This window comes from Calliopsis andreniformis, chromosome 9 (genome assembly GCF_051401765.1).
Source record: "Calliopsis andreniformis isolate RMS-2024a chromosome 9, iyCalAndr_principal, whole genome shotgun sequence".
NCBI lineage: Eukaryota > Metazoa > Arthropoda > Insecta > Hymenoptera > Andrenidae > Calliopsis > Calliopsis andreniformis.
Window position 1 is genome coordinate 21,976,574 of NC_135070.1, and position 23,577 is coordinate 22,000,150.

Genomic DNA, 23,577 nt, shown 5'->3' on the forward strand with positions numbered 1-23,577 from the left:
TTTCGCGTGTGCATACTTCTTGTTCGAATGCGCTAATACGCGAATGCTACCAGTCGAACGATATTTTTCACGAATGTATACATCACAGAAGTCAGGAATTCCTGAAAAGTTGAAAAACTTTCCGGTTGGTATACATAAGAAACTGGGTTACGGCAACAGGTGGTTACTAAGGTAAATATCTATACGCACATTACATCTACTTCTTAGGACTGCAAAGAAATTTTTGTGTTTCGATTTTTTACATCGATACATACAAAATACACTATTAAACTCACTTCAGAGAACCTTCTCCTGTTTTCAGATTTATCATCTACATATGTACACATGAAAGAGAAGGGTGTCGCTCGTTGTGGCGCACGCTGTTCAAATTTTCGTTTACTGCTTCTCGTTTTATTTAATACTCTTACATTGCACGTAAATACGAAACATGAAAGTGAAAATAATAGTAGTAAATTTAATGCGGCAGATTTTGTAGATACCTATGAAAATAAACATGGAAACATCCATCATTAGCCGTGACAAATTGACTCGTTCTGTAACGGCAATTCAGAACTATTTCACTCACATCCCACATCACTCGTTTCTTTCCTCTTTCCTCTTACCTTTTCCACGCAGATACTCAGCTACACAGCAAATATTGTCGTAAATAAGATTACTATTACAAACGTACGACAATCTTTCACCTTGTTAAAGAATTATAGGCACATTGGAGTTGTATCTATAAATAAGTATCTACCTTTATGAGATTGTCGCAAATTGCCTCTTAAGGCACGCTGCAGACGAGTATTTTTTCCTGCCGCCGCGCCGTGCGTTGTAACAACAAGGTCAGTTCCCAATTTTCAATTATTGAAAACAAGGAAAAACATACGAATACTGCAACTTGGCGGTACGTTTGCGTATTTTCAAAAGAACGCAAATTCAGTTTCACCGCCTTGCGTGAATTTGCTGCTAAATCTTGTCGCAAACGTACCGGCAAATTGTCGCGTTCATGACTTTCGTTGTTTACCATAATTGAAAATTAAGAATTGTCCTTGTTGCTACAACGCGCGGTAGCGACAAAAATACGTTAGCTGCAGCGGACCTAACTTTACCAGCACTTTTGTAATATTATAAAATGTTGTTCCCAAGTTTTGACATGCCGGATTTAACTCTTCGAATATACTCATTGACTCTTAATTAACTCTTCTCCATTGCATAAATTCATACATGATATGCAGCCATAATTTCTATTTCAATTGAAGAATGAAGAAATAGATACAAACTATCCATAAATAAAATAGACACAATCGATTTCGATCATTCTCATGTTTCTGAATCATTGATATAATATCGATAACGAAAGAACACCGATCTCGTAATGAGGTTTAACAATTTCAGAGTTTTTATTTCAATTAGGCATCAGATGAAAATCAAAATAAGCCCGCCGTCTCATGAAACTTTGTAATACGTAATTTGAAATATGTATCAAACTAAACAAAATCACTGGAGCATTATTGCGCCATCTATGCATTTACGAACGGTGCCTCTGAGAAGCACGACAGATGAGTCATTGACAAAATAAAAGCAGTGGCTATAGATGGCTCCAATCTACCCAACTGCCTGTTTTCGAGGCAGTCATGAATTTCGGGAGTCCCAGAGACCCCCGTGTAAAGGTAGGTCTCTACCCACAGAAAACTGCGATATCGACAGTCGTGCCTGTTTTATCAATCATATTTGCAACGCAACTGCATTATCCAATGTGGTGAAGAAACGTATATATAGTTTTACCACAAGGAAGTTACTACGAGAGCAGGTACGCAGAGAAATAGATGAAATCAATATTCCACAGATCTCCCTTTAAAAACATATTAAAAAAATCTTCTAAGAAGGAAACACTGATATCCCTCGGCGGATGCGATCAGCGATCTTCAGATAAAGAGTAAAGAGAAAACCATCGAAATATCCCAAGAGTATCAAAAGAAATACACCAATAATTGAGGGAGCTTCCCCAAAAACTAACAAGAAATGATAGATCACCAACAAAAGAAACAAGTTACAACACTATGCCTATCTTTAGATCTAGTACAAAATACACAGCCATTAGCACGGACAGAGCCGCCCCAGGTCTCACCACGAGGAGGTTGCTGTGCTGGAGACCCACAGGGAGATAGAGGGAATCAAAGTTCCATGGATCGCCCTTTACAAAAATTTAAAAATTCAAACTTATGACTCGTAAGACAAAGAGATGATTGAAAGACAAGTATACGAAGTAGAAATAGTAACTGGATTACATTGAATCGAAAATTTAACAGTAATATATAGATAAAGCGCAACACTTCACCCGGAAGGGGGCAGGGTACACAAAAAAAAAAAAAAAGGAGGAACCAGAAAAGAGGGGCAACAGTAGAAATAAATTCAAAATTTGAGCAAAAACTCACCATTTGTCCAAGATGACCACTGGTCAGGGGTGTCCAGGGGTCCAGAGTGGTCCAAGGCCCAGGAGTCCCTCCAGGATCCCCAGGGAGGTCCTCACCCGCCGGAGGATCCGCGACGAGTGAGACACTCGTTCTTCTGCAGAAGATGAGAAGATGAGAAACCAATCAGAGGAGTGCTTCGGTTCATTAGAATTTCGAGACCGTTCTAACGAATAATATTTGACGAGAAATTGATATTTTTCATAAAATACTCACCCGACCAACAATTTCTGGCACACATGTTGTTAATAACAATCACACACAGTGTGTATTTGTGTCTTCTTAGTTAACAAATGTGGAAATTATTAACTTTTCGTATATTATTTATCGTTCGATTAATCTCTCAATTCTTGGAAACTGCTTAATATTTCTTTAACTAACAATTATAAATGTTAATAACTTGCATCAGTCACTGCTTGCGATTGTTATTAACTCTTGGACGACAAATGCTGGGTCAAAAGTGACCCTGAGACCGCTGACTCTGTATATGAATGTAAAACAATCTACTGTCCGAGGGATAACAATCTTCTGGTCAGTCGCTTCGAAGTTTCCAGCGGTGTGAATCGTCCTGGCGATCCTCTGGAAGAACTTCCTGGATTATCATGGACTACCTTGGGTTACTCTCAAACACTCTGTCCACTAACAGCTTGACCGTTGATCAGATGTCTTTGGCTTACCAGTTTAGACTTCAGAATTCAAGATTTTTGCGAATAAAGATCGATGGGCCCTCAATTTTGTCTATCTCCCCATAAGCCTCCGTGGTTCGTGTACTATCTACCTTTAAAGTTTTCAATCATTTTTCTTTGCCACTTTTACTAAGCCATTCGTATTCTTTGCTGGAATTTCGTATTTCTTGGGTGTACCAAGTAATCCGAAGCATAACTTGATTAATATAACATAGATGCAACTATTTCGGAATCAGTGAATGCTTCTTAGTACTTTTACATAAAATTCCTTATTCCACTGAATTTAGCCATAAAAAAATAAGCATCTTATTTAGAATAAATATCATCACTCTGGTATATATTTTCTGCAACAACATATTTTTTGTAAATAGCATTTTCGCTTATTATTGAAATTATAGGGATAAATAAGCAGCATAGTTTAATGGGACACCTTATATATTGGGTGGTATGGTAGGAATATTTTCTCGTTTGCTACATCCACCGCTCAAAAATCGCAGAGGACGCTCGAAAACCAGTGGTTTCTCGAGCCGTCGGTATTTCAGAAGGTGAGACACGCAAGTCCATTGAATGTCCAGTCCATCCAGTCTATCCTGTACACTCGTTTGTGGCTGTATACATACTTTTTCACCAGAGAGGATAATGTAGTTTTTCTACATACAAAGGTAAAAGATGGACTGATAAAACAGGCACTTTTCTTTTACTGTCAAGCTATATTCGATTGCTACGATGCGAAGTGTTTCATTCTTTTATACTGGAATGGATCAGATGACGCTTGTTCTCGAAGCATAGATTCATGACCCCTCGAAAACACGGCGATGGGGAGTTTTAAAAACATCTATAGTCACTGATAAAAGGATATTATACTTAGTCAATGGACGAGTATACACGATAGACTGGAAAGTTAATGGAGTTTCGTCATAGTTAAGTATACAGGATAAACAGGACATTTAATGGACTTTTGTGTCTCACGTTCTGAAATACCGACTTCTCGAAAAATCACTGATTTTCGAGCGCCCTCTAGGATTGTCGAATGGCGGATGAGAAATTACGTTTGTATGGACACATAATACAAGCATACACATATACGTATAAACATACAATGTGTGTATATGTAGCATATTTGCCTATATGTAGCTTAGAAATTGAATTCTTTTCTCCTTGTAAATCTATTTTCAGTATCAACTAAACATGTTAAACTATACATTAAACCAACGTGAATATCGATATCAAAAATTAAACGACTTTACAAAAAATGTTCGTCAAGAAATTATAGACATTACGTGTAATCTAGGTTGGACGGTACGAAGTATAGAAATCGATGTAAGTACTCATAAACTCGTAACTCGTAAGGTTGTTTCGTACACGTATGGATAAAATGATTTTACTATTTATCTAGAACGATAACCATCTCGTTTGTCTTTACAATTCATCTCATCGAATTGGTAAAAAAATGTTGGACCATCATCTAGAATCCTGTCAGTGGAAAAAGGAGGGTTACAATGAATTTGATATACCATTATCAGATCCAAGTTTACCTGTATGTTCACCTTCATCTATAAAATTGGGTAATTCTTACATTTTCTTCAAAATGAAACTTTCATTCAAATATATATAAATACATGTTATATTTAATATACAATAGATAATAAATTTTTATATTGCAGATGTGTCACTACAAAACAATATCTTACAAGAAGCAAACAATATAAATTCAACTATGAAATTCGGTTAGTATAGTGAAACAAAACTAATAACCATGTCTCAACACATTTTAAATTGTTTAATTTTTTCCAGAAAATTACAAATCTTATACTTGGCACAAGCTCTATATATCCTTTTACATGTACTTTGTCAAATAATTCATATAATGTGAACATAATATATCATTTTTTATTTTTATAATTAATATAATTTAAGCTTTTTAATTACTTTCAAAGCATGAATTCTTAACACTGATAATAGGTATGGGTGAGCGATTAATTCCACGAACATCTGACAGAATCTTCGCAGATTTTACTCAAGATGAAAGAAAGACTTTATATGAATACGTTGTTTCTAATACAGTTAATAGAAACGTTAGATATGATATAACGGACACTCACAAACTGTAAGTTCGAACAGGTGATGTTTAATACTTTCAACTTCACATCTGGAACATTATGTGATATCTGTTTGTTGTTTCAGAATACATTCAGATGGAAAAGAGGATAAGAAGTTATCTTTCATTGAACTACTTGTACAAGAACGTAATTTGAAGAGACGTAGGGCTAAGCACAGAGGTGTCCATACAAATAAAAAGTCTCACACAGAAATTCTTAGAGAACTTATAAATCAACAGATGGAGTTATACACTGATTGTGTGACAGAAACATGTGCAATTAATCACGGTACAAAGACTGTGAACAAACACCTTGATGACACAACACAAAATTCATCAATATCATTTGGTGATTCTTCATTAAAAAGTCAAAATTTCTGTTCTGAAGATTCGCAAGAATACCGCAAAAATTCAAAAGCTCAAAGTAACGAGAAGTACAAACAATTTAGAACAACTAAAACTCTAGATTCGAAAGATCGAGAAAAGCAAGATAAATTTTCCCAATCTACTACAACGAAACCGATGGATTTATGGGAAACTCAAGAACTGCGTAAGCGGAAAACGTCTCGTTCGAAAGAACACAACACCCATAAAAGAAATAAGCATTGCACTATGCAACAAAATTGTAAAAAAGATAGTATAAAATTTCGTGAATCATTTGATAGTAACTATTATTCCAAGTATACCTCTAATCGCCGATGAAATGGAGACATTAGTGTCAAACATCAAAATATAATGAATGATGAATAAATTAATATTGAACAGCTTTCTCGTGTAAAATTGTTACCTGTGTTTCCTACATTTTCCACATTGTAAAACAACGTATTAATCTTATAAAAATTACACTGAAGTTATAATTAATATCTTACGATTACAGTTAATATAACCACTTCCATTTTCATCCATTGCATAATTTAACTAGAACGTATTGTATATTGCTTAACTATTATGAAAGGGGGCAGTTTGAAAATTTATCAAATTTCTTTTTATTGATAATGTAAGACAAATTATACATGTAAATTCTCAAATTTTTAAATATAAGCTGATAAAACTAAAATGATTTACGCATATATCATGTTCGCTACCTAAGCGAAGTAGGTGGTACTAAGTTTTTCCATTAACATGTATACTTCTAATACTATTTGTATTCTATAGCTAATTTTTTTTGCAAAGTAGTAGTGCACGTGGTGTATAGCTAAAAATTTTCATTGATTTGTAATTCCTGTTTCGTATTTTTTACTATGTAGGTATTATAAATTATACGACGGAATGAGCATTACTGTAAATCGAGATACTTCAATTTAGTATCATCTACCTCGCACAGGCAGCGCATATGATTTGTTCTTAAAGATGGTGGAGTTTAAACCATGGATCCATGGTATAAAGTATAAAAGTATAAACGGTCACTGCTCGGATAAGCTGTATCCGCATCGTGCACATGCATGATTCTGTATAGGTATGAATACACAACAGCCAGTTAGTCAAACGAGTTCAATGGTAGATGGTAGCTGAAAGCAGCTGAAAGGTTGAAGCTGAAACTAACCTTACGTTACCTGAAAGAAGTGCCTTATCATTTTCAAGTACGTATCTATTTATTATTCTATATATTATATTGTGATTATTTTAATTTTTTATTTGTGGTCTATACATTCGGTAAGAAGCTATGGAAAAATACGAGGTTTTAAAAAAAGTAGGCGAAGGCTCTTATGGACAAGTGTACAAAGCTAAGAAACGATGCGATGGTGAAATTGTAGCTTATAAAGTAATTCAAAAGGTAAATAAATAATCATAAACGTAATTACTTTTAGTAATAGCTATTTTGTTCACCATTATAATTTCATTTCATTTTCGTCTATGGTGATTATTATATAATAATAAATATGTAACGATTTAGCGTGGTAGATCGTTAGCAGAGTTGAAAAGTTTACGTCAGGAATATGAAATTCTGTGTCGTCTTCATCATCCGAACATAATACAAATGTTCGATTCATTTGAAACAGAAAATGAGGTACTAACATACGTTTATAAGAATATTTGAGTTTTTAATACTTTACACTGCATATAAGTAATTCTTTGATTAGATAGTTGTTGTGACTGAGTATGCAGGTATGGAACTGTACAAAATATTAGCCAAAGCAGGTCGTTTATCTGAAGAAGCAGCGCAAGCTATAGCTAGTGATCTTGTATCTGCACTCTATTACTTACATTGTCATAATGTGTTACACAGGTTGGAAAAATGATGCTATTTTATGCTATATATATTATATATACTATTATATGCTATATATATATATATATACGCACTAATTGTTCTTCCTTTAGGGATCTTAAACCACAAAATGTACTTCTTAAAAGTAATGGAGTGGCAAAGTTGGGTGATTTTGGATTTGCTCGTACCATAAGAGCGGGGGCAACAGTATTACTTTCCGTAAAAGGAACGCCATTGTATATGGCACCAGAAATTTTCGACGAGGAGGTTTACGATCATAAGGCAGACTTGTGGTGTGTTAGCATTATAAGGAAAACATTTCAAATATGACATATATAGTATATAAAAGTTTGAATTTTCAGGTCCCTTGGTTGTATAATTTATGAACTAGTCGTAGGTTCTCCACCTTTTAAGACAGATTCTATTCTACGTTTGGTCAGATTATTGAGATCTGAAGAGATAAAATGGCCAGATTTTGTTTCTCAGACTTGTAAAAGTTTTCTACAGGTCTTAATACACTTAATATTCTTTGAATTTTATATTTCCAATCAGATGTATCCATTAATAATAGATATATTTATAAATAGGGATTGCTACAAAAGGATTGTAAAAAGAGGTTAACTTGGCCTGCCCTTTTAAATCATGATTTTGTTAAAGATAGGGTTACTAAAATAGGTAAAGCTAGGAAAGGTAAAACCAAAAAAGAAAAACATGATCAATTGCAAGATTCAACAGGATGTCATAGAGACAAACCTCTGAATAAACAGCTGATTAATGATAGATCTAACTTGAAACAGCGAACCATTTCATGGAAACGTGAATCTAAAGTGATTCATTGTAAGAAAAAACAAATAAATATGAAAGGGAACGACTCGGGAAACAATAGTGTACCATACAATTATGAATTACCTGGTTCGGGAAATGCAATCGAAAATGAAGAATGGATTGCATTCTTACAGCGAACTATGAAGGAAATTATGAATGGCGAAGTAGACATGTTGCTTACGCCGCATTGTATCTCAATATTCATGTCCCCTCTAAAAGGCTTAAGTATTAACCATTTCGTCTTAAAACATATTGCATATGTATTGTCTTTATCGTTCGTCGTTCCAGCGACCACTGATCTCCTTGATGAGATTCACCGTTTATACTTTGATCTGAAGGTCATAACACATCTTGTGAACGCTGTAAATATTTTGATGACGATGCCGCCGTCTAAACTTCTCGAAATGGATAGGAAACCTAATAATGTGGACCAGGCAAACACGATTATTAGATTACCGTCTACGTTAACCCCAGACGAACTTGATACTCTAGAATACACAATGCTCATACTTTGCAGATTGGTTCATTGGAATCATAGTTCTGCTATTGAGTTCTGCCACGCTATTTACGTCACAAATGGAGTGGCAGTTTTACAACAGTTGTTGACTCTAGAAAATATGAAGGCACGAATAGTCGCAGATCTTGTTGCAATTTTAAATTACATATTAACTGTCTATACTGCCTTTACAGCTCGTTTTGTAGAGAAGGTTATTTCGTTTTCATATTTATCAGGTAAGTCAGTCAACACGAATATTTGACTTATCTTTTCCATTAACAAGACATACCCTCTTTGCTTTTTCTCACATTCTCAATAAGATTTTATCAATGACACAAGAATAATGTTGTTTCGTTATATGGAAGGGTATCCAATAGAACAGTTCCGTAGACTACTTACACATGAAAAGGGAGTGATTAGAGCAAGAACCTGTCGTCTGATCGGGGTGCTAGCAACACACTCTAGCAAAAGTTTAGAACAAGTGGGATTTGAATCTTTGACAAATTTAATAGAAGACTTAACCAGTGATGATGATCAGACTGTAAAGTTCGTAAGTAATGAAATATTTGATGAAACTAAAAATTACTATAAAAGATATCAACAAGTACATATATCGAGCATTTATAATTTTAGGCAGCTGACGATACAATCAACATATTAAAGCAATTGATATACCATAATCATCAAAATTCTGCCATCGAACGCACCTTCTTAGAATAGTTTTAAGATTTTATCATGTATGACATCCAACCACATGAAATCATTACTTTTCATCCAGAAAACGTTCTCATGATATTGTTGATGCAAAAGCAAAAGCGATATACTTCCAAAAATATTATAAATTAAAACTCGAATCGAATTAATTTTATGATAAATTAACTATTCAATCAATAGATATACTGTTGTCCAATGTATCAAACAAATCATTGCTTACACTTTTTTCAGGTTTGGGTGCATTATAACACTCTTCTTTGTACATTTCTTGTAGCTTTAATATATCCTTTTCGCTGAGTCCTTTTCGTTGTCCAATTGTTACTTTCTTTTTCTATGTAAATGCAAACATTTAACATGTTGTAATTTACACAATCGTATATACAAATTGTTTGAAACACCCTATACATTCTATGTGTAGATACTTACTTTCGGTGTGATAGTCGGTTCGTCATTTTTTGAAAATGCGTGAGAACTGTAGTGCATTATGCTTCCATAATCATAGCCGATCCCATAATCAGTGACAGTACGATTATCGTATTTGTTGAAATTGTGTTCCTTCCCTGTGATAAGTGACAAGTGTCGTCCGAATATTGTTAATATGTTGATGTTAAAGAATTGAAGAATTTGCCTATTGATTTATCGTTCGAAAATGGTTAACCATTTACCTGGTTTTATATTGTTCCAATTTATGGTAACCCACTGATCGCGATTTGCGGCACTTTGTTGGTGATAAAACCCTAAGGCGTGCATGAACTCGTGAACGATCACACCATGTTGTATGCATCCTGGATTTTGTAAATTTATTACCTGTCCTTGGTTATGTCGACCAACTAAAGACCAGCAACCCGACCTTTTACCCTCTATAGTAATATAGTCACTATCCGTTTTCTCGTAACGACGAAAACGTAAACATGTATTTTCATGATACTCCTTCATTGCATTTTTGATTAGCTGAATGTCCTCTTCGTCTACGATTGTGAATATGAAAGTAATAATTATGACGTAACTATTATTTTTTGTTACTCTAGACCTTGTCCGTCCGTTTTTGTACATGAGTGTACAACTATGTACATAATAACGTACCGAAATCTTCTTCCTGTATGTAATAAGGTATAATCCCTCTGGGCCAACGGGACGCAATTTTCACTAAACCATTTTTGGAGCTATCTTTCTCTTCGGTAAGCATTATATCTCCTTCGTACAATCCGCTTAGTTCCCAGATATTCTGTTTATCTTCATCGGTCCAAGATTTTATACGATTTGCTGTCAGTGTTAGATGAAGATAAATATTCAGCAAAATTTTGATAACTGTATAGTTTATTCATTTTTCTCCACTCGATCAATTTTAAAAGATTATTCCTACCTATGGTTTCGTGTAGATGAGTTTCGTGAAATTTGCCTTGGAATTTGGGTGGCGGTGGCACGATTATTCTCTGATTAAAATTATGATTAACTGTTTCTGAATTTGTTCCGGTTGCCATTACAGCTAACACAATTCTAATTATCCGTGTTAATATAATATTTGTTTTCTTACTCTTGTATTGCATCATTATATACAATAAGCAACAATTTAAGTTTTTATTAGCCTTTCCTAAGGAATACTGGGAACGTTGAAACAACATAACATTTCATGGCTTCTTATATATATATATATATGTGTGTGTATGGAGTCATTATAATTACTAATTGTAAGTGTATTTTACATTTATCTCACGTATCTTATTATCAAGCTGCGTTTCGAGCCTAAATTCGCTTGTAACTGATATGCACAATTATTTCCGTCGAACCTGCATCTAATTTTCTTTCCGCCGTATAATTTAAGCGTACATACAATGCATGAATGTGAATTATCGCCCTATGTGCACCATTTTTCTGTATTAATTTATTTGAGATATTAAGTCGAACAAGTTTTCTACCTTCAGATTTGGGGACGTTTTTTATCTCTTGCATATTAACATGCACATTAACATGCATATTAACCGACAAAAAAAGGCGTGTCAAATATTTCCGGTTATTATGCAAACCTACAAAATTTCATGAAAGTTGGAGGTCAATACTTCGGCATGATCCCCTGTAAGAACTATTATGTAGTCTATTACCATGAGGCTATTTTGTAACGTGTGGTAATAATTATTGGCGCAATGCATAAACGAAAATGATATACATAGACGAGCATGTTATGTACTTTCGAATTGAATTTTTCATACACCGAAAGTTTCAGATGCTCGAGTCAACGTCGGGTTGATCACTGTTAATGTCGTATGTAGGTCAAAATAATTCAGTAGTTGGTAGTCAGCCTGTAATTCGATACATCATTTTGGTAACATTCATCTCGTTCATTTCAACCTTTTAGCCTTTATTTTTTATATAAATTTTATATTTTATTAGATTATTTGTTACTTGTTAAGTCGGTGGTTATCTTCTATTATTACTATCGTCATCATAATTGTTACATAACACGTAAGTATTTTTCTGCATTTATGTAGAGAATAAGTGTTTGTCTGTACTATCAATATACTATAGATGATGACGAAAATAAAACTGAATAGTTATGTACATTTAAACTTACCAAAAGAAATGTTTTTATCCCGAATGCGAGACACAAAATTGTTCCAGCATTTTTATTTAATACTTCGCGACTGCTGTGATATGCAATCATTGACACGTTTATAATGGCACGCTTGGAAATGTCACGAATAAGTATCGAAGGTAAGGTCGATGACCAGCCTGTTCCAGATTCAAGTAGGGTCTCCGCGTAGCCTAAATTCTAACCGGACACTTCTTGGTACCGCAAAGAAACAGAATGGTCACTTCACGTTATGGTCGACAAAGTTTGCGCAAGTACCTACATGTCTAAGTCCTACCTGCGTGACTAAGTCGTTAGAGTGATTCGAGATGGGAACTATCGTTATTACTAAATAATCATTTAGTTATCAATTTAACTTAATGAAATGTTTCCTTGTCAACATAGTCTTGTTTCGGGTATGTATATTATCGTAATACTGCGATTACAAGACAATCAATGTATATACTTGAACTTATAATTGAACATATGAAATCTTTTTTTCTGAACGGCGAACAACAAGACTTATGATCAGTTTGTATTATCAAGAGATCGAGCACGAATTGATACTGAATTTGCTTGTTCAATCCTTTTTACACATTCCGTCTTGGCAATATTTTTTTTATTGTCATATAATTACGATTACGTAAATGCATTGGGATGATCTTGTAGGAAGCAGTGTTACATACATTAATTAAGTACATACCAATGCGTATATACAATATGTGCGTACTTATTGGTAAAATGATGATGCATTTTTACGATTTACGGTACATTGTGTTGTAGTACCTTTCTTCCTACCCATCTCCTTAACCAACCGCTATCGCTACTTCCGTGTTCATTCCAGAGCACACTGCATATTTATCTCTTTTCTTTATCTTTACCATTTCCTCCTTGTCTTTTTTTCAGTAGACATACCTATTCGTTCCAGTACTCGTTCCAAAAAATGGATATATTATATCAACTACTTGAACAACTTTATTCACTTTATAAATGTAAGTGACTTAGTTAATTATTGTTTAAAATCAAACGTCGTAGTATTTAAAATAATGACAGTATACATACATAATACAATTGCTGCTTACGAGTACACAAACGTTAGACAATTGTAAATAACGAACCAAATATATCTAGAAATGGCATTATTGTCATTCTACATTCCACACCGAATTTGTTGCAATCTTTCTATCTTTGTATTTTGATTTTTTCTCTTCTCTTCTTTTTTCTTCTCTTCTCTTTCTGTCTTTCTTGCTCGTTTTCAGTATCCCCTTTTTCTTCATATCTGCCACTCAACCTCTCCCTCTTCCTCTTATCCAGTGCAACTTCTTTCATTCTGGTAACAAACAGTTACGAGCTCTCGACTCGGTCACACACCTGTGAGAGTGAAAGTGTCTTCCATCCCCACCAAATTTGATATCGCTTAGCATGGCTCGCAGATGCCAATATCAGCATCAGTACCGAATTGATAGCAATATTGGTATCAGTGTCAACAATGATTACCATTGCTGTAGTCATCGCCATGTTATCGTAACCGAGCTACACTTCCCATTATTTCTACCGTCATTGTCACTGTCGCTACAATGTTAACAACACTTATCCTTCGCAAGTTGGCTACCAACATTTTTTGTTTGTTTTATCATCGTTATCCTAATTTTTCTTTATTTCTCGAGAAAAGTTCAGAGTATTTGTTATAAGATAAATGAGAATATGTACTTTTTAATAAAATTTCAAACCCTACCATGGCAACATTTCTAAATAGTCATGAATTCGTATTAGAAGTTTGAAGTATTCAATACTGTGAGGAATTCATATGCAAATGAGACGAGAAAGTTTGAACTTTCGAGTATCATGTTGACCCATGATGATCCGTACTACCTATCAAACGTCTCTTACTCTTTCGTATCCGTTCGCTCATAATTTTTAATAAATAACCTTTGTCATATAGAAGAGTTCATACATGTACCTAATCATTGAAAATAGATACAAGGTATCTTACAAATTTAATTTCTAGAAAGTACATATTGACAAAAGTTGAGTGTGATTTTATTTTATTTGTATCGAGTACTAACAGTATTGTAATCAAAGTAACGCAAATTCGGGAAAAAAGGTATGAGAAAAGTTAAGATAAAGAAAAGTCTCAAGTTGTAAGCATTCAGTATATGTATTTATGCGGGAAGGTAAATACATTTAAAAAAATATAATTCGGGTTTGATGAATACATCCAAATTCTTTTATTGGTAGAATAATATTAACAGGAAGAGTGGTAAAAATTCGAAAGGCAAATTTCGTGAAATTACGACGTACCGTACTTTTCTACTGATGACCACGTTCAAAAAGGTACAGACCACTTACGCAGTACCAACTCGTGGTTATTTGCGATCAGGGAGAGGTTGTAAACCCAGAAACACCAGTCGGGGCCAATACACCCGCCTCCTTTTAGAGGGCAACGAACTCTGTTCTCACACTGTATTAAAAGTAGTGTCACTGCGTGTAGCATTTGTTCACGTTCATGTTGTTTTGGAGAAACCAATTGACCGACCAAGCAGCCGATCGACCGACCGACCGACCGACCGACCGACAAACAAGCCATTCGACTATTAAAATTCGGTAGTTGATTCTATTATGATTTTTCGATTTATTTGAGTGACGAATTAGCATGTACATTTAGTTTCACTGCTATATCGTATAATAAATTGTAACACTAATACGTGTACATAAATGGATTGCTTCATTTCGATTAAGTATAATCGCTCGTTTGAAGTGGTAGTTATAGTACCATTGAAATATTCGTCTGACCGTTTTACATATTTTAATTTCACGTAATCTTATAAGAAAAAACAATTTCTTACGTTCGCTGAGGACATTACTTTTCTTCACCGTCTCGCATATCCGACAGCAAACGGTAAAATGGCACGTCTGCAAGGTACAGGAGTCGTGAAAATAGTGTATTAACGAAATTAACATAAGAGGAGAAAGTCGCGGTCGTCGACCGCTCGACCACGTTCGATTCAACTGCCGAATCTGCAAATTCTCGTGTGAACGATTCTCCCAACAGGAGAATAGTGGTACATATAACACAGGACGTAACTGAGCAGACGATCGAGTGACTTCGTCCACAGATCAATGATATATAAATGACGATGAAATAAGATACAATATACATGTATGTAAGGTAAATGTCCCAATACCTAAACGCTTAAGATGTCAAATGTCCGAGTAAGTAAACAACCTAAAACTGTATGTCCTGATATTTTAACTACGAGGTTCCAGAAGCTATGGATGTCATATTATGACAATAGTTTTGATTTTTAATTAGACTACGTTAGACATTAGGTTTTAAGCCTAAAATTGGATAAAATTAACGTTAGTGTTCAGGTATTGGGACATGGTCAACTACTAGGACATTTACCTTATGTTCGCGAAGAGAATAAGTAGAAAAAACATGTTCAAGGTAGAGGATGGAAAATCAAAAAAATTGATTTGTAGTAAATAAATCATCAAATATTTTCACTCGGGGGAATAAATTATCAGTGCTGGCGAGCATTGATGCAGTAACTATTCTTTGCTGGTTTATACTTTCTTGAATATAGCAGTCTTGCTTTCTTCGCTCTATTTCTCCTTTCTCTGTCTCTCTGTTTGCCTGTCTGTTTTATTCTACAATTACAATTATTCTAAAGGATTAAAAGATTACTTACAAAGACACATAAATGTACGGTACAATTAGCAAGGTCCAAGGGGAACGATAATGCTTGTGACTCAAGAAAAGGATTCTAACCTTGGTACCTGGATTGAGCCAATGACCTTAAGCAATCATTACTCCTTTGACTGTTATCTAAGTACCTGTTTGGCACAACGATTAGAGGAATAATGTGATTGATACATGTACGCAAATCTGTAGATATAAATAGGTATCTAAATATATGATACCCCAGTGTGACATAATTATATAGATATAAACATCGCCAGTAACGAAATTGTATAATATGTGGATGATAAAATTGCGTAAATTGAATAACCAGCCCAAGTAAATTGTGCAAGATGGAACAACTCAACTTGTTAATTACGGCGATTTCATTCCTTCTTGCTCATCCTCAATCCCTTTCACTTTTTTCGTTTTCGGTAAACGTAGTTCGATCACAATTGCGCTTATTTCTAAAATATTTTAAAAACATCAAGGATATGACTTGCATTAATTACATATTTAGTTTTATTTACGATTGATTTACATAAGTACGTATGTACATATGTTGTTATACTTATCATTATGTTCGAGCTGTTTTTAAAGACGAATCGTTTATGATTTATAAATATGTATTATATTCCTTTTTGTTATGTAGATTGTACAAGTGCAATTTGATCCTGTGTAGAATTGTTATATGTATCTTCTATTTTCAAGAAATTACTCTAACTTGTGCGATACAACGGAAAAGTTAGACTAATTTCTTTAAATATTACTTTATCTTAGTTAATTATTGTCTAAATATCTAATAGTTTACATCCTTTCAAACTGTAATACCTATAGTAGATTTGTTTGTATGCACATGTGCTCGTATGTCTGTGTATGAACGATAGAGGAACAAGTGTAAATAAAGAATATCGAATTATTGGAATATAAGAAGTATTAAGTAAAAAGGAAGAAAGTAAAATGTCGAGTTCGATTCGACAAGTCATAAAAGATGAAAGAGGAAAGAAATAAGTACAGAATGGATGAAAGGTCGTGAAGAGAAATCACATCATTTGTCCATGAGGATCAACGTGCCACAGAGTTCATTAGACTTGAAAGGGGATCGACAAAAAGTCACCGTCACCAGCGATCCACTCGCTGTTCGAAAACCGGCGGTCCTTGAAGAAAAATTCGTTTCATCGAACCCGAAGTGGTTGTCCTTAAGTTGAATGAAAAATAATTTCATTACCCCGCAGGACGTTGCACGCCTTCTTATAGGCACTGATTTAGCTTGAGCGAGATAGTATACGTATACATATACATACTTCGTTCATCAATACAAGTCCGACTGCATCGGCGGGTATAGGTTAAATCGAAATAAATCCATGCAAAGTACATATGTAGGTACAGCCTACCTATTGTGCTTTTAAAACCACACGAAAAAACACAGTTTCTATCTTTTTTCATATTGCATTCTTTAGTTTCATCTTCTTCTATTATATTTCTTTCTGTTCCTCACGTAGTTTTCTGCATTTCGTTCTCCTGCCTGTCCTCTTGTCTTTATTACCTTCCTTTCCTTTCAGCTTTGTTTAAGGTCCGTTGCAACAACCTGTGCTGCAATCATGAATGAAGAAATAAGTAGATAACAAGTAAACAAGTGAATAATGCTGCGTACGCAAAGATAGCAAACGAATAGATATTCAAGCTAACATAAGAGTGACCTTTCTCGGTCGTTGCACGTCTCAAAGGATAGAGGCGGAGGCACGTTGTGCCGCGCTGCACCGCAACGTCGACACGTTTCGTATTCATTACCGTTTCTCGTTTAGTCAATGTCTGCAACGATAACGATAGCTACTGTTGTCAAGGCTGCATCAGAAACGCATATTTCGATTGATAGATTTGGCAGTGCGCACAATATACAACCGGAGGCTGAACTAATAGACTTCACCTGCTGTGCAATAAATATTTACCCCCCACGGGAATCTTTTCAATACTTGCAATTGTAAGTTCTTTATTTTGCAACTACATTCATATCTCTATATCGGTTTAAAGGCCGCTTTATGCATCCATTCTCAACAAACTAAACAAAGTTACCAACGAATTTTCTTTCGTATGCATTGAATTACAAAAACTTCATAAACGTTATGTTTCTAACGACTGGCTACTAATGGAAAATTCGTAACACAATAAATACCACATTCCCAGATCTTTTCAGCGACCCCTTTCCTATATCTCTTTCTGTCTTCTCAACTTTTTCTTCCAGTTTTATCTTTCGTTCTTTTTTACGTTGCCTCTTCACTATTCGATTCTGTCGTCATTTTTTGCACAAATTTGAGCGTACCTACTCATTTAACGCTTTTGAATATCAGTGACCGAATCTACAAATTATTCTCTGTTGAGAAATTTGAATTCAGCGTAGACAACATTTTAGTAACACTTTGTCTTTTTATTGATATTTCAACACGTTATAGTCTGAATCAGTTGAAAAGAAAACATGAAATTTAATTTTATATGTACCTATCTGTACATATGTATGTAGCATATTCTACGTTATAAAAGTTAACAAATAAACCAGTGCTATAAAAGATAAATGAGAATAATATCGCTTTTACTTACTCTCTTTGGTTAAAACTGTCTATCGTTAAAAAAACTTCCATCAAGAAAAAAGAGGTCAGACGGGTTTCGAAATAAACATAGATGTATCGAAAGGTGAAAACGAATCGAGAGATTTCGGCCAGGTAGCAGGTAGACAAGTTGCTAGGTGGGTGGGTGGATGAGTAGATAGGTGTAGTAGCTAAGTTGGTACTTAAGTAGGTAGAATAGGTATACAGATAGGTACCTAGATATGTAAACACGTAGATAGGCACCGGGTATCTGTGTAGAAACCTGGATTCGGTAGATTTACGATTTGAAATGTTCAGAATAAATAAATTTTAGTCGTGTTGGTCGTATCGATCGTATCACTGGTACGTTCTGCTTGTAATACAGCTGATCAACGATTTAACAGATCACCCAACAGTTTCTTCATTGCCGTCGCGTCGCTTGAACCAGACGATATTTTCTCTTTCGGTATCAAATCTATCCTGTAGAAAAACAGAAAATACGTTTCATTTTGACATTTCCGTAAAAATATAGGCGCTACATTTATTAGGTAAGTCAATTTAAGTTGTCGATGTCAAAATGATTTCTGAATAACACAATATCGTTTGAGATGAATTCTTTGGTAAAAATAAATTCATTATATCTTTATCATTTATTTCTAATTTTTGTACTTCTCTCTTCGATTTTTTTCTCTCTCGTTTTATCATTTATGTAGGCGGCTTTCATTGTCTGATAAATTACAAATTTCTCGGTTGTTACTTCTAAAATGCAAATACATGTTCTTCGGCCACCGTCACGAAAAAAAAAAAATATATATATATATAAAATAGACATTTATATATATATAAATATGTATATTGCTATAGCGAAGGTCTATTTTTCATTTTTCCCCGTAATGTACATGTTATCTTATCATATTATAAACAGACTGTAATATAAGATTTTGGGTTGTTTCTGTTTATAGCAAAAAGAATCTGCAAACGTCACGAAACGCTACTTCGGGATACCATTTTGGGAAAAAGATATAAGACATAAGAAGAAGCATACGATCCAGTATTACAGCCTGTGTCGAAAATGCTGTGTTGGAGTGAACTAGGATTCGCAACGAAACTTCTCTACATAGTATTTTTTGCGTTCCTTTTCTGCTTGATATATGTCTTGAAGAAAAATCTTAAGCTGCGTCATTTCCCTCCTGGACCCTGGCAACTTCCAATCCTTGGCTATCTACCATGGATCGATGAGGAGAAGCCACACGAAAGTCTCACGAAACTAAGTAGAACTTACGGTCCTATATGTGGAATTCGTATGGGTTCCGTTTACACTGTTCTACTCTCAGATGCACAGTTGATAAAACAGGCTTTCGCAAAGGATGCGCTTACCGGCAGAGCACCACTTTATCTTACTCATGGAATTATGCAAGGATACGGTAAGGTCAACATTATAAATTAGTATTTATAAACTATCAAACAATATTAATATCAAGAAGGATAATGTAAAGTAGGTACCAAATATGTATTATTAAGAAGGTATATCGTTGGAATGTGAAATATTGTTAATTTTAATGTTATTAGATATCTGTTAGAATAAATGAAAGAACGCGAAGAACTATGCGAATCGAAAAATCGTGCAGCATTCAACGTGTTAATGAACTCGACTTTGCTATAAAGTAGAAAATAATATCAATAAGTGATTCCATTTCTAATATTTCAGAAAGTTGAATAAACATTCATGCCATAATGTGTTTCTAATGTAACACATGGTTTTTCTACAATTCTTCAATTTTGCATTTTCAACAGTCGAATCGAATGTGTCATTGTTCAACAATAAGCTCGAATACGTTGAAAATGTTTGAAGAAAACACCAGAAAATGTGGGGTTGGAGCGACGAATGAGCCCGATATTAAAATCATATATGCATAGATATAAGTAATAGGTACGATATTCCACTATTCTTTTGCGTAGGCTTAATTTGTGCCGAAGGCGAACGATGGAAAAATCAAAGAAAATTCGTTAGTAGCTGTTTAAGAAATTTCGGTATGGTAAAACACGAAGGGCCAAAAAGAAACAAGATGGAGAAAAGGATACTCGATGCTGCGAACGAATGCGTATCGGTACACTGAACATTTATTATTACATACTTGCTCTTCTACTGCAAAGTTACAATCGAATCCACTCTAGTAATCTGACACCTGACACCATATCTACTATATATTCTCTTTGCTTAAAAATCTAGAGGAAATTTTGACTCTTTGTGAACATGAAAACGACTTTTTGTACATTGATATGATAGAAACTCGGACAGCGATCAATGAACGGGCCATTCGATCCATTGGATACACTTCATCATTGTATGGGGAATTTTGTGAACAGCATTGTATTTGGGAAAACATACGAGGAGAACGAACAAGTTTGGATTTGGTTGAGACATTTACAAGAAGAAGGAGTAAAGCAAATTGGTATTGCAGGACCGCTAAACTTCTTTCCTTTTCTTAGGTAGTTGATGCTCTTTATTCTATTTCATGAATTGCATTGAAATTATACTGTCAATAACTGAGGATCAAAGATGAAATCTAAATATTTTTTTATACGATCCTCGAACTTAGTTCAACAGTCAGGTATTACTCTGAAACATAGATATCTATAACAAAAATAAATAATAAATGCTCATTAGATTCCTACCGCAATTCGGGCGTATGATACGATCGATCGTTGATGGAAAGAGAAAGACGCATCGGATATATCGCGAGATACTCGAAGAATATCGTGCTCAAATCGCTGGACCATTGAAAACTACAGAAACCAACGAAAGTTTCTTAGCTGTATTCGACGAACAGATGAGAGAAGATAATAACACCGATACAAGTTATTTTACGGAACCACAGCTATATCATCTTTTAGCAGACCTTTTTGGCGCTGGAACTGATACTACTTTGACGACGTTTCGCTGGTTCCTCCTGTTCATGGCCACACATCCAGAAGAGCAGGCACGTTAAGAATACGAGTTCGAAAATACATACCATTTAGTACATCTTAATCGTATAGGCCAAGCCATAGACTCTAGGTTAATTCCGGGAGGGATGACCTTATGAGTGAAATGACTCAATTTTAGATTTTATTGATATATTCGAATTTTACGCTATGTACTGTGATCTTAGTTAACACTGATTACAAGTCAACAATTGTTCCTTTTCTTGTTTAAAATCGAGAAATTAGGTAAGTTATTTATAATACAATAATTGACTACTCCCAACAATTTTCTTTACGAGATATTGTTGGTATCATTATACAATAAACTCTATTAACTAATAGATTATCAAAAGAGTCATCTTACTCGGACAGTCTGGGTGAGATGACATTTTGCATATATTGTAACTTCTTTTTTTTCTTAAACCAAAAATTATTTTTCATTTGTACATGCATATTCTAATTCTACACGTATTGTCCTTTAGAAATATATTTTTGTATTTATTATATAGCACAACACTGAAAAAAAGTGGGTCATCTTACCCAGTATTACCCTACCTACACAGTAAATAGAATACGAGATTTAAGTTGTGTCTCATAATTTTTAGAAAAAGCTTCAATTAGAAATGGATCAATGCTTGAAAGAAGAGGAGGAACCAACTTTAAAGGATCGGGAATGTATGCCTCGTCTTGAAGCTGCTTTAGCTGAAGTGCAAAGGATCAGGAGCGTTACACCACTTGGAATTCCTCACGGAACGCTAAAGGTAAGCATAGTATACCTATGTATATTATGTAGATATCTTCCTATTTTACTCAGAATCTTTACAAAACGATGAACAGATATAGATAATTAAAAATGAAACGACACCATTGATGAAATTTATTCAGGACATGCGAATAGGTGATTACGACGTACCGAAAGGTGCAATGATCATACCAATGCAATGGGCCGTTCACACCGATCCTGCACATTGGTCAGATCCCCTCGAATTTCAACCTGATAGATTTTTAACCGCAGATGGAAGATTTTTTAAGCCAGAATCTTTTCTACCCTTTCAAACCGGTAATTCAATTTCCAACTTTCTCTTTCGTTCAATTATTCTGCCTACTTGTTTATACTCGATGTAGTACTATTTCAAGAATTTTGTTCGTTTAAAGGGAAACGCGTTTGCATTGGAGAAGAACTGGCTAAAATGATACTGTTCCTCTTCGCCGGCAGAATACTACGTAAATATGAAGTGTCCGTGGCTTCGGACGAAACTGTTGATCTTGACGGAGAATGCGGTATTACGCTCGTACCAAAACCTCACCGCATGGTATTCGCTGCTCGACGACCGAATTGCTTCTCTCTTCCTAGTTCATCTTAACATGAACGGTTTCATCTTAGTGTATTTAATGCAAAAGCCGTTTCTCATTTAATTCTTTAAATAAATACCTATATATCGCTATAAAAACTATTCGCAATACTTTCATGAAAAGGGTTGATCATTTAGATTTTAAAGAATGTATATGATCTAATAATAAATGTTAATTACTCTTTCATATTGTATTTCTACGTTTTATCTTTGAACAATTCATTTATATACTGTGTACTTTTGTTCAATTTAGCTTATAACGGATGAACATACGCACACACACCTTCTAGAATACCGACTTCCATCCGCGTCTACTTTTTCTTCCTACACTCTCAAGCCAAAATGCATCATACATAGAACAGTTTAATGGAGGTATACGAAAATGATAGCTTACGCTATTCAAAGCAAAACTCGTAAGAAAAAAGGTACACAAGCTTTAATCGTCTTTCGATTATAGGTTGAATGAAGAACGGTATACTTAATCATTAAAAAAAGGACAACATTAAATACGTAACACAGATCCGCAATCGGCGGGTGAACATATTGCGGTATTCCGCAGTTCAAGCACGTCACACATGATTCTCTTACTATCGAACAGCACAGGCGAAACATCGATCCTATATTCTTTGAAACAAATATACCTACTTATAATTAGGTAGATATATTATATAGGTGAATTGAAATTGACGATAAAGAGAATAAAAAAAAAAGCATAAAGTCGACAAATATTGCGAAAAACTGTGCCGATGCTTCGTCAATGTGCTTAGATACGCAATACAAAGTCTTTGGAAATGATTTTATGATCGCGATATCACAGGGATACTGAAAATCCCACGTCCTAAATTCGAAGTTCACAGCCTTAATCTTTGCCCTCGCCTAACGGATCAAATTCTATGCGCTACAGAGCTAAATAGGTACGTTGTAAAATCGCAAAGATTTCGTTCTAACTT

At 34.6% G+C, this 23,577-nt stretch overlaps 4 protein-coding genes across 6 annotated transcripts; 3 read left to right on the plus strand and 1 right to left on the minus strand.

The window, feature by feature from the left end:
* Positions 1 to 3,739: 3,739 nt before the first annotated feature.
* On the plus strand, positions 3,740 to 6,003 carry LOC143184100 (U11/U12 small nuclear ribonucleoprotein 48 kDa protein). 2 transcript variants are annotated; one of them, XM_076386093.1, is made up of 6 exons: positions 3,740 to 4,188; positions 4,316 to 4,459; positions 4,536 to 4,704; positions 4,804 to 4,866; positions 5,102 to 5,246; positions 5,324 to 6,003. In XM_076386093.1, the coding sequence occupies exons 1-6, from the start codon at positions 4,090 to 4,092 to the stop codon at positions 5,937 to 5,939; spliced, it is 1,236 nt and encodes a 411-aa protein (XP_076242208.1). In that variant the 5' UTR covers positions 3,740 to 4,089; the 3' UTR covers positions 5,940 to 6,003. The 2 variants fall into 2 exon arrangements, with proteins under 2 accessions (XP_076242208.1, XP_076242209.1); XM_076386094.1 differs by having other exon boundaries at positions 4,073 to 4,240.
* A 212-nt stretch (positions 6,004 to 6,215) lies between these two features.
* On the plus strand, positions 6,216 to 9,779 carry Fu (STKc_STK36 domain-containing protein fused). 2 transcript variants are annotated; one of them, XM_076386091.1, is made up of 9 exons: positions 6,216 to 6,817; positions 6,896 to 7,011; positions 7,132 to 7,245; positions 7,319 to 7,464; positions 7,560 to 7,739; positions 7,809 to 7,953; positions 8,034 to 9,003; positions 9,133 to 9,317; positions 9,401 to 9,779. In XM_076386091.1, exons 2-9 carry the CDS (start codon positions 6,901 to 6,903, stop codon positions 9,485 to 9,487), a joined length of 1,938 nt encoding a protein of 645 aa, XP_076242206.1. In that variant the 5' UTR covers positions 6,216 to 6,817; positions 6,896 to 6,900; the 3' UTR covers positions 9,488 to 9,779. The 2 variants fall into 2 exon arrangements, with proteins under 2 accessions (XP_076242206.1, XP_076242205.1); XM_076386090.1 differs by having other exon boundaries at positions 6,899 to 7,011.
* On the minus strand, positions 9,651 to 11,100 carry LOC143184101 (seminal metalloprotease 1). Its single transcript, XM_076386096.1, has 5 exons — positions 10,845 to 11,100; positions 10,565 to 10,744; positions 10,147 to 10,449; positions 9,908 to 10,041; positions 9,651 to 9,812 (listed from the first exon to the last, which is right to left on the minus strand). Exons 1-5 carry the CDS (start codon positions 11,029 to 11,031, stop codon positions 9,651 to 9,653), a joined length of 966 nt encoding a protein of 321 aa, XP_076242211.1. The 5' UTR covers positions 11,032 to 11,100.
* Positions 10,437 to 22,803, plus strand: Phtm (cytochrome P450 enzyme phantom). Its single transcript, XM_076386092.1, has 8 exons — positions 10,437 to 10,659; positions 19,274 to 19,735; positions 20,271 to 20,419; positions 20,599 to 20,801; positions 20,980 to 21,292; positions 21,881 to 22,036; positions 22,161 to 22,335; positions 22,431 to 22,803. Exons 2-8 carry the CDS (start codon positions 19,384 to 19,386, stop codon positions 22,637 to 22,639), a joined length of 1,557 nt encoding a protein of 518 aa, XP_076242207.1. The 5' UTR covers positions 10,437 to 10,659; positions 19,274 to 19,383; the 3' UTR covers positions 22,640 to 22,803.
* Positions 22,804 to 23,577: the final 774 nt, after the last annotated feature.

Coding starts and splice junctions, on each gene's coding strand:
- LOC143184100 (XM_076386093.1), top strand. CDS start 4,090: ATGGACTTTTGTGTCTCACGTTCTGAAATACCGACTTCTCGAAAAATC. Junction 4,189..4,315: donor AATGGCGGATGAGAAATTAC/GTTTGTATGGAC, acceptor ATCTATTTTCAG/TATCAACTAAACATGTTAAA. Junction 4,460..4,535: donor TACGAAGTATAGAAATCGAT/GTAAGTACTCAT, acceptor CTATTTATCTAG/AACGATAACCATCTCGTTTG.
- Fu (XM_076386091.1), top strand. CDS start 6,901: ATGGAAAAATACGAGGTTTTAAAAAAAGTAGGCGAAGGCTCTTATGGA. Junction 9,004..9,132: donor TTCGTTTTCATATTTATCAG/GTAAGTCAGTCA, acceptor GTTATATGGAAG/GGTATCCAATAGAACAGTTC. Junction 9,318..9,400: donor ATGATCAGACTGTAAAGTTC/GTAAGTAATGAA, acceptor TTATAATTTTAG/GCAGCTGACGATACAATCAA.
- LOC143184101 (XM_076386096.1), bottom strand. CDS start 11,031: ATGATGCAATACAAGAGTAAGAAAACAAATATTATATTAACACGGATA. Junction 10,450..10,564: donor CATACAGGAAGAAGATTTCG/GTACGTTATTAT, acceptor TCACAATCGTAG/ACGAAGAGGACATTCAGCTA. Junction 9,813..9,907: donor AACCGACTATCACACCGAAA/GTAAGTATCTAC, acceptor GCATTTACATAG/AAAAAGAAAGTAACAATTGG.
- Phtm (XM_076386092.1), top strand. CDS start 19,384: ATGCTGTGTTGGAGTGAACTAGGATTCGCAACGAAACTTCTCTACATA. Junction 20,802..20,979: donor AACTTCTTTCCTTTTCTTAG/GTAGTTGATGCT, acceptor AATGCTCATTAG/ATTCCTACCGCAATTCGGGC. Junction 22,037..22,160: donor TTCCTCACGGAACGCTAAAG/GTAAGCATAGTA, acceptor AAATTTATTCAG/GACATGCGAATAGGTGATTA.